Source organism: Gobius niger, assembly GCF_951799975.1.
Source record: "Gobius niger genome assembly, chromosome: 1".
Classification (NCBI taxonomy): Eukaryota; Metazoa; Chordata; class Actinopteri; order Gobiiformes; family Gobiidae; genus Gobius; species Gobius niger.
The window spans coordinates 30,352,752-30,365,591 of NC_136852.1; the positions used below are offsets into that span (position 1 = coordinate 30,352,752).

Below are 12,840 nucleotides of genomic sequence, written 5' to 3' on the forward strand. Positions count from 1 at the left end.
CCTAGTTATCCAGAGTGTTGCTGATTTCTGGAGATATATTTTTTTGTAATTCATGCAGTTCTTATATTTGAAGAGTTACGTGGCGCTAGGCTAGTGCAAGGCTAGTGCATTTCTATGAATGATCGCATTTTGAGGGACTATTTTCTAGCAGATCCCCCCCGCCCCTGCGTAGCTTATACAACCACGAAGCAGATGCTGCTCAAATATAACTTATTTTAAATGCAAAAATGGTTAAAATTACTCTATGGACACAGACATTTATATGGTTAGTCTGGTGTTATAAGTGATTTGCCTCAGGTGCTCTGTGGAGCGGGTCAGACTGTTTTTAATGCAGGCTAGCTGATACCGTAGAAATGCGCTAGCCTTGCACTAGCCTAGCGCCATGAAACTCTTCAAATACAAGAACTGCTTGAATTACAAGAAAAATATCTCCAGAAATCAGCAACACTCTGGATAACTTGGAAATGAGGCCCTATGTCAAAAATCCTGAAATATCCCTTTAATTTTGTTCTTTTTGAGCTATTCAGACCAAAAATATTCAGGTATGTTTGGTCCTTGTCCTGCTGCATGACCCAAGAGCACTTGAGCTTGAGGCTTTGAACTGATGGTCGAACGTTTTTCTACAGGAACAGTCTGGTAGACTTTGATGATAAGTATAATATAAGTGTGTTAAATATAAACAAATATGTGGAGTCTGGAAGGGGGGCAGCGCTGCACATTTAGAAAGATGCCACCATTTCACTCCTAACCAGGGAGCTTCTTCACGGCGGTTTTTGGTGACAGTTTCTTCTTCCTCTTGTAAAACAGTAAAACTACATTCCGTCTTGTCCCGCGTACTTTGCAGAAGTGGCGCGTAACGACACGTGCCCGGAGCTGCCCGAGATCTCCAACGGCTGGAAGAGCTCGTCCCATCCCGACCTGGTGCAGGGCACGGTGGTGACGTACCAGTGCTACCCCGGCTTTCAGGTAGAGGGCGCCGAGCTGCTCATGTGCCAGTGGGACCTGACCTGGAGCGGAGACCTGCCCACCTGTCAGAGAGGTGCGTGGGACAAGATGTATTGTATCAAATAAATGAACCAAGCTACTTATACCACTTACACCATGTTCCCTCGTCAGTTTTTGGTCTTTTGGTATTCTTTATGGTTTCATGACTACCAATCTTTGTTGCACCATTTGGACGTTCTAAAGATCTGATGGTCTGACATATTATCTAACAATTGGGACTTTACTGATATAACCCTCAAGTCCTTGGCAGTACACCAACTTCTGAATGTATACTTTTATGAACAAACTTATAGATTTAAAGTGTAAGGTAGTTCAACTTTGTCCCTGCTTTGTTTTCCTCTGTTCCTCTGTTGCCGTTCCAGTGGTGTCGTGTCCTGACCCGGGGCAGGTGGCTCACAGCCGCAGACTCCTGTCCTCTCCTCACTTCAGCGTAGGCTCCAGTGTGCAGTACATGTGCGACAAAGGCTTCAGTCTGCAGGGCAACAGCCTGCTGACCTGCTACAGCCGCGGGACAGGGGGCCCGCGGTGGACCCACAAGCTGCCCGCCTGCATACGTGAGTACAAGTATTACCCTCACCACAGCTTACTCTTCAAGTTTGTTATTACTGCGGTGAGACAGAAATCAAGGCCAAATAAACACTCAACACAAAGATAGGAAACTTTGGAGCCATATCATACACAAATCTGTCTAAATCTGTGTTAGAGAATTCATCCCCCCTTACATGTGTGCCTTAGGCTGTCTACAATAAAAGGACACTCTGAAATGTTCACTTGTGCTTTATTGGAGGGGTCGGGGGAGGTTGGTTTGACCCCCATTTGCCTCACACAGTGCAGCACATCTCCTTCACTGGGTTAATCAGCTTGTTGATATGGACAAACACGGGTGCATTTTATTGATGCCATTTTGAATAACATGTCGCCCATTGAGCATGTTTGAGATGCTCTGGATCGGCGTATACGTAAGGATTAAACGACGAGGAACCGTGCATTAGACGGTTGTAATGCACGACGTGGAGCGGAGTGGTGTTCCTCCGCAAAGTTAATTTAGTTAGTTAGCTTAATCCGCTTATGCCGTGGTCCCACAAACTTAACATTTTCTAACAAATGTAATTTTCATTTACTAAATTCTCTAAATACGCCAAACTACAGGGACCATTTTATGTGGGTTTTTAGCCGGTCTTGCACTGTCTGAAGGCTCGTCTCAGAGCGAGCCATTCTCTCGCTGCTGTGAGGATCTGCAGCAGGCTCAACGAAACAACATCAGCACAGAATCACAACAGCACTAACCCTGCACTTTTCTGTGTAAGGGGCGCCATGACCGGCCGCCCTGGTGTGTTTGGCGCATGTGCGCAAACCCACCGAGTAAAAATCCTAGTGGTGAACCTGTTCATGGCAATAGCAATAAAACCTATTCTGATTCTGATTCTGATTCTAAACACTGATAGTCTGCGGCTCCTGGACAGGACTTATTTCACTTTTACACTGTTTAACCTGAAGCTAACTAGCTACCTGTTTATGGAAACAGCTGCGGTGGAGTCGCTTATACCTTGGTCTCACGAACTGAAACTTTTATGTTTGACTTTATTAATCCAGCGGCTGGATACATTAAATGATCCAGGGATCATTTAATGTATGTCTGATTATAATGAATAGTGCCTTAACCGTTTTCAATAGAAATGGAAAGCTCATATTGTATTTACCTAGCAGCTGCTTGCTCTCCTTTACCTCCCATTCATCAAAATTTTTGTTCTGGCCAAAAATTTTGAAATTAAACTTGTCACCTAACATTAGCTAATTTAATTTATCTGATTCAGCTGAGTACTGCGTTGCTATGGTGACGCCCCTAGCGGAGCGATATCCCAGTTAAACTACCGGACTGCACCGGACGGTGTGCAGTTATACGAAAATAATGCACGGCAGTTAGACTTGGAATTCTCAGTGACCGTGGTATAAAGTACGACAGCGGGATGTGCTGCACTGTGAGGCAAATGGTGGTCACACCAGAGAATGACTGTCCCTGGTCCTCATGTTCCACATTTCAGTGTCCTTTTATTGTAGCCAGCCTATGGCACCTGTGCAATAGTCATACATCTTATCATAATCCTGATATGCCACAGCCGTGAGCGGGGAGGGGTTCTCTGACAAAGGGCGGCGCGATGGTGCAGCGGTTAGCACCTCCGCTTCACAGCTTCACAGCTAGAAGGTCTAGGTGTCTAGGGCTAGGTGAAGCCTCCAGCCAGGTGAGTCTGACCCCCAGCCTGGCTCCACATCATGGAGATGGGTCCCTGGGCGCGGCACTGTCGTCGACCACTGCCCCAGCGGGATCCAAGGATGGGTTAAATGCAGACAAATTTCTCTACAGGGACAATAAAGTAAACAAACAAACAAATGAGAAGTGCTCACTAACACAGATTTAGACAGATTTGTGCACCATATTTTTGAGGAATGGGTCTGTAATGTTTCTAAAAAGAGTTTCATGTCTTTGCGTTCACCTCATGAAAAATGAGTGCTGCATTTAAGGTTTTTTTAGTGTGCTTATTCAGAAGCTTTTACTTTTTGCTTTGCACATGGGGACGACAGTGGCACATGGGTTAAAGCATTTGAGTACAGGCGCTGTCCAAACCATTGTTGTTGAGCCATGTCTCCATAAACAAAAAGACCGCTTATGTGGATTAATCATAGTTATGGCTCTGATATCTTTGCACTTTAAAGGTTCTATATCATGCAAAATCGACTTTTTGGAGCTTTTAGCCATGTTGTTATGCTATTTCCTTATCAAAAACACCCCCAGAGTGGTTTGTGGCTTCATTCACGCAGCTCTCAGTAATCCTCCTGAATCCTGCTCTCTGAGCAGCTGCTCCTCCCTCTCCTGGTGAACGACTGAGTGTTCAGTTGTGTCGTAACAGCGGAACGGAAGTGCTCGGCGTCTGTCTATGCTTACGGCCGGATTTTAATTTGTAAAACAGCGTTTTCATTATTTCTGTCGTAAGAGAGAAACAAAGAGTAAAAAATAAAATAAAATAAATAATTCAAAAAATAAAAAAGGATGTGCCAGAGGTGCTTCCAGGTCAGCTGTGGCCAAAACAAACACATCGCGTCTGAACAGATCAGTCATGTTTGCGCTGCAGCTGTGAAGATGGAGCTCGTTATAACCTACTCTGGACACACCTGTTCTTCATTCTTAACTAACGATAATGTCACGGAGAAAAAGAAGCGCGTTTGGCTACAAGGACGAGGAGTTTATTCAACCATCCAACTCAGCTGTTTTTCTCTCCGGGATTCAGCGACTATCACCAAAATATTGTTTTTCTGTGACTGTCTCTGATGGATGTTTGGTGAACCTTCGCCAGAATCAAAGTGGATTAACTTTTATAACCAGCACGAGACCAGAGTGGTGAGTCAATCCAAACGCGGGTTAGCTTGTGTGTTAGCATATTAGCATGTGTGATAGCCATTTATGAAGCTGTGTTGCAGATGTCAACTCCGTATAACTGCATCGTGAAGTAACTTCACTTATTATGGTAAAGTTGTATGTGCGGAGAGAGGGGGCGGAGTTAACTGAATCGAAGCGTTGTGTCTTCCGGGTTCGAAAAATACCTCCAGAAAACACTTATATTTATCACAAAAATGAGTGCTCCATAGTGGTAGAGGTACAATGTATCATATAAATGCCTATACTTAACTTTGGAATGGCTAAAATAGCATGATACAGATCCTTTAAAATGCTACAGTACATGCAAAACATTGAAGAGGAAAAAGAGACAAAAACACCTTTTTTTTTGGGAGAGAAGCCGCAGCAGATGTGTGCGCCGCCCTGATAACCCGCCAAGGTCACTCATTTTACACAAAATTAAAAAATGTAATTCACACGCTTAGGAAGTTCCCCTTGTCGCTCGAGTGTAGCCCGCACTTCCCCAAGCTTTGGCACAAATCCAATTTCAAACCTTTCAATTATTGCAAAATGACATGTCGGGACTCTTTTGCGTTCAGGCACTTCCTGATTCTAGCACCTGTCTCCTTCCCGACACAGAACTTTCTGATTTTGTGAAGTGCTGTCCCGCTCTTCGCAAATGAACAGGCCTTATCTCATCCTTTTCACTGACCTGCTTGTCTCCTCTGTAGTCATTTCCGTCGTTCGCTCAAATTAATTCTCACGCAGTCAGTGAGGGCTCTATATATGAAACATGCAAATGGGTTTAATGCCTCCAAGCTTGTTGGAAAAGGAAATTACTTTTTAATAAGACGGGCGGGAGGTTAGCAGCGGATACAATGGACTGAGAGGAACGAGGGCGCGGAGGAGACAGAGGTCAGGTGTGGGGGAATGATTAATAACTGTACTATGGCTCTTATTAAAGAAATAAAGCAGATTATTTCTCATTTGACAGACTAGCATATAACAGAATCTATATTAACACTATAAATCCACACTGGTAAGTGCTATAGGAGGCTGTGATAGAATTTTTAGAGCTGTCTTTAGCATTGTAAGGTAATACTCGAGAAGAAAGGGTGGGGCCATTCTGTGTGCACTTTTAAGAATAACAAAATCATTTCGAATTTTATCCTTAAGTTTATTGGAAGCCAACTACCCCTACTTTTTGGTCTCTTCATAGACTGTAAAATTAAGGATGGACAAAGGGAGCAAGGCTTCCCCCATAGTGATCAATGCGTGCTAGCTGAAGCTAGCTGAAGCATGATAGCAATTTGACTGTGTTTTTGGAGCCAGCTCCATTAGCAAAAAGCCTTCACAGTGCTCCGGGGCCTGTCAATCAAAGCCCAAAGTTGACCCAAACGGAAAACTACTAACACGAACCAGCGTGGTTAAAAATATGACGCTCCTTTTAAGAGTTGTCACACGAGGAAACTGTATTTTTTTTAGAAACAATAAAAGCCTTTGGAGCCAGGCTTTAAGGTTTTTTTTTTATGACCAAATACTTTTGCACTTTACACACAAATGTAAAGAAGATACGCTGGGCTATGAATCACATTTTTAACCACGCTGTTATTTGTATATTAGAAATAAAAAGTGGAAGCCTTAGTCTATGATCTCTGGAGCACTGTGGAGGCTTGTAGCCGGTCCTGTTTAATGAAATGGACTGTGTTGAAATGGTGACGAAAAACAATGGAATCATTATGACAATGTCCAAATATCACATTTTCCCTCTTAGTGTGCAGTCTTACACTTTCCTTTTCTGGGTTATACCATGAAGGGCATCTGATTTAGGCCTTTGCCAAACATATACACACATACTCTGCTAGGACTTTGCATTTTGAAGGTCTGAAATGTACCCCTATCACATTACTTAGTCACATTTCAGGAAGATCAAGCCACATTTTGATACTATTATGTGACAATGACAGATTTATAAATGGAGGTCGTGTTATTTTTGACCTGCGGGAGATTAAAAAGCATGAAGAAATGATCCTGCCGCAGTGTTTTACAGCCACGCACCACCTTTTCAACAAAAAAAAGTCCATTATCCTGCAAAGATCAGTGCACTTTGAACACAGGGGGGGTCAACAGTGAAAATGAACCGGTGGCTTGGTCTAGGAGTTGCGCATTTAGAGCTCTTCCCTCTCTGTGTGCAGCCGAGACGTTCGAGCCGTGCAGTCATCCGGGGAACCCCACCTTCGGCGTCCCCGGCTCCAAGCAGTCGCTCTTCCAGCCGGGGGAAACGCTGAGGTACTCCTGTCTGAAAGGGCACCAGCTGCTGGGGGAGCCCGTGCTGCGCTGCATCCCCGGACACCCGTCTCAGTGGAGCGGGCTGCCCCCTGTCTGCAAAGGTCAGCCACTGCATGAGTCTTTTGGAAACAATAAAAAGATATTGGGTAGATCAGTGGACTCTCAAAAAAGTGAAATAATAGCAGCATTTCCATTCACTTGGTTTTTATTTAGAATTTTCTTAAGAGCTTTTTTTTTAATGCAAAGAATGTTAATTTTGAAATGAAAGGTTATTTGTTGAGCACAATTCTTACACAAGGTAATTCAAAGTAACATAATATTACAAAAAGGCAGATCAAATCCACCCATAAAGCAGCCATGTAGTCATTTATTAATTACCTTAAAAGCGAAGAGTGCAGATAAAATACTTTCATTTTATCTGCACTCTGAGGAACTGTCTGGATTTGAACATTGTCAAACACAAACGCATGTTTCGTCCAGGACCAGCAGGAGACCCCTCCCCGAGGTTCTCACCGTGTTTAGTCCTGACTCTGGTTCACATGTCTGAGATACTTTGGTGTCAAGCAAAGCATTTTAGCCAAGGCGACTTTATTTATATGCCGCATTTCGTACACAAGGCAACTCAATGCCCTGTAAATAGTATTCTATTGAGGAAGCCAGTGCAGTGACCTGAGCACTGGACTAATATACAGTGCATCCAGAAACTATTCACACCCCTGCACTTTTCCCACATTTTGTAATGTTACAGCATCATTCCAAAATGTATTATTTATTTTCTCTCATCAATCTACGCACAATACCCCAAGATGACAAAGTGGAACAGGTTTTTTTTAGAATGTTTTGCAAATGTATTCAAAATAAAACTCGAAATATTGCATGTACATAAGTTTTCACACCCTTTGCTCACCCAACCCTCTCTGATACTTTCCCAGTTATTCACTACGTTTTCCTTCTCCTTGACTGAAATTATTTTTAAGCAATGTTTTCGGCTCATAACCCACAAGAGATCTATGTTTGTAGTTTGTATATTAAAATAAAGAAAACCCATTTGAGAAAAGAAGTAAAGAAAGCTCGGTAAGTTACAACTACTTTACATCAGGGCTCTTTGAAACAGAAATAACACATTTTATAATAACTGCACATTAGGCTACATATTGAATGGATTACAATAATAACAGTATCAAAATAGACTCATTCCTTATCAATGCAAGGGTCTGCAGTGAAATATGCCGTCGCAACAAGATTCGACAAAGACGTCCTAATTTCCCCGGAAAAGTTTTGCAGCTCTAACACAGATCTCGTTCTCGTGAAAGCTTTGGAAACGGCTGCATTTCTCCTGTTCACTGATCCCTTTAAACGGCCCATACTCCATTATTTAGCTCCGCCGTCTGCGCGCCCTGACAGCTTGAAAGACAATTTAACAAAACAAAGAAACAACTTAAGCCGAGAAGAGCGAGAGCGCGGCGGAGAGCCTGAAAAACACATCCGTCAACCGAACGGCAGAGGGAAACAGGCGTGGAGGGAGAAGGAGGGAAAGCAGGAGGGATGGAGAGGAGAGGTGGAGAATGTGAAAATGGGTGTGTGTACCTTGGACTTCCCCGTGAAAAATAAAAAGGAGAAGCGGACATGTGCGGACAGTTAACATGCCGGCTTCTTCGGAAATGCTTTGGTCAGTTAGCCTGCTCAATCTATTTTTCCTAGCCACCAAACACTGCAAATTCGGCTGTTGTCAACCCATCAACCACATTTAGGTGATGAGCTAGAAATCATTAATGAGTGTACTGGCCTTTTGAGATAAAAAAGAAAAAAGAAAACATTAGCATACAAAAGTGGCTTCTGAGCTCAAACCTGTGTTAATGACGTAGAAACCACAGAAGTTATATTCACCTTATTCCGCCCCGCCCACTTTTGCCTCTTTGCGTTGTCTCTGCACTTGTGTTGTCCTGACTGATGTTTAGTCGAATGATTTGTGTAAAATGTCCAATGTTCCCTTGCATCAACATGTCAACACTGCCCCGTTTATCTGCGCGGCCAAAAAAGGGCTTTGTTTTCGTGTAGTGACTGATTTTATGCCCACGCTAACTTCCGGAATAAGGTGGATACAGTGTGAACCAGATGTTTACATACACATGTGCATTTTTTTTCCCCACTGTCTGACATGAACCAGAACTAGCTTTTCCTGTTTTAGGTCAATTAGAATAAAAATTTAAAAAAATGTCTATTTGCAAAATGCGATTTTATTTTAGAAATGTTTTTCTACAAAGTCAGAAGATAAGATTACTATACCTTTGAACTATTTGAGAAAGCCCAAATGTCGATGTCACAACCTTGGAAGCACAAGTCTCATCCGTGGGTGCAATTTCAAGATGCCTGATGGTTTTACGTTCATTAGTTCAAACAATTATATGAGGTATAAAAAAGATGGAAATGTCCAGTCATCATCCAGATCAGAAAGAAGGCGGGTTCTGTGTCCCAGAGATGAACGTGCTGTGTCTGGAATGTGAACCCAAGAACAAATGCAAAAGACCTGGTGAAGATGCTGAACCTGGTCAGAGTTTGTCATTATCCAAAGTGAAACAAGGAAGAAGCCCTGACTCCAAAAGAAACACAAAAAAAAATCCAGATTGGAGTTTGCAAATGCACACAAGGATAAAGGCTTACATTTTTGGAGACATATCCTGTGGTCTGACAACTTTTTTCTTTTTAATTGTTTGGCCATAATGACCATCGTCATGTTTGGAGGAAAAGCCTGAGAACACCATCCCAACTGTGAAGCACATGGGGGGCAGCATCATGCTGTGGGGTTGTTTTGATGCAGGATGGACTGGTGCACTTCACAAAATAGATGACATCATGAAGAAAGAACACTATGTGGAAATATTGGAGCAAGACATCAGCCAGGAAGTTAAAGCTTGGCTGCAGATGGGTCTTCCAAATGGACAATACTGGTTACAAAGTTTTAAAGTGGTCATCAGTGGTTGCCAGTTGAAAATGCATGGGCAGAGCTGAAAAGGCACAGGCACGCCAGGTGGCCTACAAACGTGTCTCAGCTACACCAGTTGTGTTTGGAGGAATGAACCAGAATTCCTGCTATTGTGTGAAGCTTGTGGAAGGAAATCCTAAACGTTTGACCCAAGTTATACAGTTTAAAGGCAATACCAAATATAAATGAAATGTATATAAACCTTTGGCTTTGTAAAATTTGATATAAAACCGTGTAGAAAATTCTATCTTTCATTCTTCTGGCATTTAGCAAATAGAAATAAATTTGAAAAAATTGTCTTTTTAAATAGTGTATGCAAACATCCACTGTAAATGCCATGAAATGGACAATACGTATCACGCCATAATTTCATATAGGGCCTGGCTTCACCATTCATTTGTATAAGGTAAACAGTTGGCTATCAGAAGTACGCATTTGTTGGAAGATGATTGGTTGATTGATATGATTGTTGTGGACTTTCCTCTCAATTTGCTGCTGTTGCTGTGACACAAACAGGTAACAATGCAAAAAATGCTGCTAGATTATGACATCAGACGTCTTCCATCTATCAGTGCCAGGGAGCAACAGCTGTCAAATTCAGCCAATATCTATTATACCTAATGTCGATTGCAAAAGAGTATTTCATTTAATCCAACCGGTAAAGTTTTATCGTGCCTTCACATGTTTCGGATTCTTCCTGCATACTTCTCAAACGGGCCTTGTGATGTTACAGTGACAGGTCTCGCTGGCTTATTTACAGTATATAGGTCTTGGTGCTGTTTTTCTACGTGCAAGAAAAAGCTAAAGAAGAAACTTAACAGCTGCAATCACAGACCACTGCAGAAGAGAAAACACATCATGGAGAGGGACAATGTGACAATAACAACCAACTCAACAGCAAACCGCATTTACATACGCGGGTGTGTGTTTACTTACTTCTCAAACGGGACATGCATACACAATTTCATTGTCACTTTGCGGAGCCGCAGGATCTTGTAATGATGAGCCTTCTCCGTGGCTTAGATCTGTTAAAAGCCTTTTCCGCCCTTTGTTTTGGTGGGCTGCTCTTTGGTCGAGGCGTTCAGCTGGGACATTTCGTTGAGAACTCCACAACTGAGAGCGTTGCTAGTATCGACTCGTCATTCTCGGACGTAGGACCTTTACGACCCACAAAATGCAGAGAAGAAATGTACCTGCTGCCCACTATCTGCACACGTGGAAAGTCGCTCGTCCACATAACTATTGCCACTGCGTTGCCTTGTCCATTCTTTGTTTGGCCCATTCTCTTTCCAATTGTGTCATGTCGCGGATCTTCCCAGGCTTTGGAAATGGGATAAAAAAATGTCCCTCTGGTAACCGGTCTGGATATACACTTTGAACAAGCCCACAGTGCTTGGTTCCTTTTTCCTCTTCTTCTTTCAACTTTAATGAAACGAAAGTGCATGCCCCCACCTACCGTTTAGTGCTTAGTTCCTTGGTGTTTGAACATGTTTTGTAGCAGAAAACTTTCGAAGACTGACTATCGAAGCGACTCAGACCATAGACAACCCACGCAAAATGAGTGCTTGTTTGGCTAGCTCTACACCCCATGATGCTTTGCGGTGATCTATTTTTAGCTACTGTGAAAGACAATATTGGGACTGTAGGAGATGTAGCTGTGTTTTTCTAGTAGTTAGGATGGATGGATGGATGATGGATGGATGGATGGATGGATGGATGGATGATGGATGGATGGATGGATGGATGGATGGATGGGTGATGGATGGATGGATGGATGGACGGACGGACGGACGGACGGATGGATGGATGGACGACGAATACATTGCCCACTAGATGGCGTCACATCTGAAAGTCCTTGCTGGGAAATGTTTCATAATGTCATCTCTGTGTCTCCTCAGGTCAGTCTGAAGACGATCGCAGACTGGACGGTAAGTCAGGAGAATTTCATAGCTCAGAATGACTGCATGACTTGTTGTAGTATCTCTCAGTGTCCATGTGGAATTATTGAAGGTCCCCATATGTCCTCATGTTCAGTGTTTCATGTCTCCCCAGTGTCCACGATGTCCCTACGTTTGGACGGAGCGCAGATTCTGTTCGTGGTCTTTGTCCCTGTCGCTCTGATCCTTCTCCTCATCACAGCCGTCTACCTCTACTTCTTCAAGTATGCCAAAAAAACTACTACTACTATTACAACTTCTATCACTATTATTACTGCTGCTACATTGCAACCATAAGAGCAACTGCTACTACTAACTCATAGTTTTTTATTAGAGCAGCAAAATCTCGGGTTGAAACGATGACATAATCTTGATCTTAGAATCGGCTGCGTAAATCGTACTCTCGTCTTCTCGTTTTGTGAACGTGTTTGTGTCTGCTCACAGATTGCAGAGAAACCCGGTCAGACTGACAGTGTCCAAAAGTCCGCCCTATCAGAACATCAGCGAAGGATCAGCCCAAGACAACTCGGTTTACGACACAACAGTGAGTTCGGAGAAGCACATCCTGGAGACAATACTGGGGAACATTTTTTACTAGCGCAGCCTAAAACAAAACGTTCCATTTTAGTCCGGATTTCCCTAATTCAGTTCAGTTTAAAGCTTGTTTTACCTCAGACTTTGTATTTTTTGCATCTTGTCTTGACACAATTTCTGATAGTGTATTGTTTTTTCTTGCATGCTGCAGAACAATGAGGTAAGTTTGTCTTTTCACACAAAAAAAGTTTTGGAGATTTTCACAAAGTTGTCGTCTTAATTGGTTTCAAATACACTTTTCACGTCATTACAGCACACAGTTATTCTTTCATTCACTCTCTAAAACTTCCTGCCTCGGGGGCTGACGGACATACCCTCGGCCTCTCATTATCTGGCTCAGCCTCACCCGCCTCACTATAACACTACTTAATGACTGTCCTCATCATTCCTGGATATTTTGCCCCAGTTTTCACGATTCCGTCACAAAATAAGTGCGTGAATGACCTCAGGATCACTGTTTGAATGAAGCAGGCCCCAAAAAGTTCCACTGCTTTTCCTTGGTTTACAGACATTCACATTAGTTCACAGACATCTAAGTTTTGAAAAAGATTGTTCTGCTTATGTCTCTCCACAGGACACGAGAGAATACGAAGTTTCGATCTAAGAACTGTCTCTCCTGCAATGACTGAAAGCTTCTGCAA

General features: G+C 42.9%; 1 protein-coding gene across 2 annotated transcripts in view; it reads left to right on the forward strand.

Annotated features, from left to right (window-relative positions):
- LOC306965136 (seizure protein 6 homolog) overlaps nt 1-12,840 on the forward strand; it is a 226,029-nt gene extending 213,189 nt beyond the window's left edge. Inside the window, exons 11-17 of one of the 2 annotated variants that reach the window (XM_079559379.1) lie at nt 845-1,039; nt 1,368-1,559; nt 6,592-6,786; nt 11,567-11,596; nt 11,721-11,829; nt 12,050-12,149; nt 12,774-12,840. In XM_079559379.1, the coding sequence (XP_079415505.1) occupies nt 845-1,039; nt 1,368-1,559; nt 6,592-6,786; nt 11,567-11,596; nt 11,721-11,829; nt 12,050-12,149; nt 12,774-12,803 (851 nt within the window). In that variant the 3' untranslated portion in view covers nt 12,804-12,840. Of the gene's footprint in view, nt 1-844; nt 1,040-1,367; nt 1,560-6,591; nt 6,787-11,566; nt 11,597-11,720; nt 11,830-12,049; nt 12,260-12,773 lie in introns of those variants that run through there. The other variant, XM_079559378.1, reaches the window with a different exon arrangement.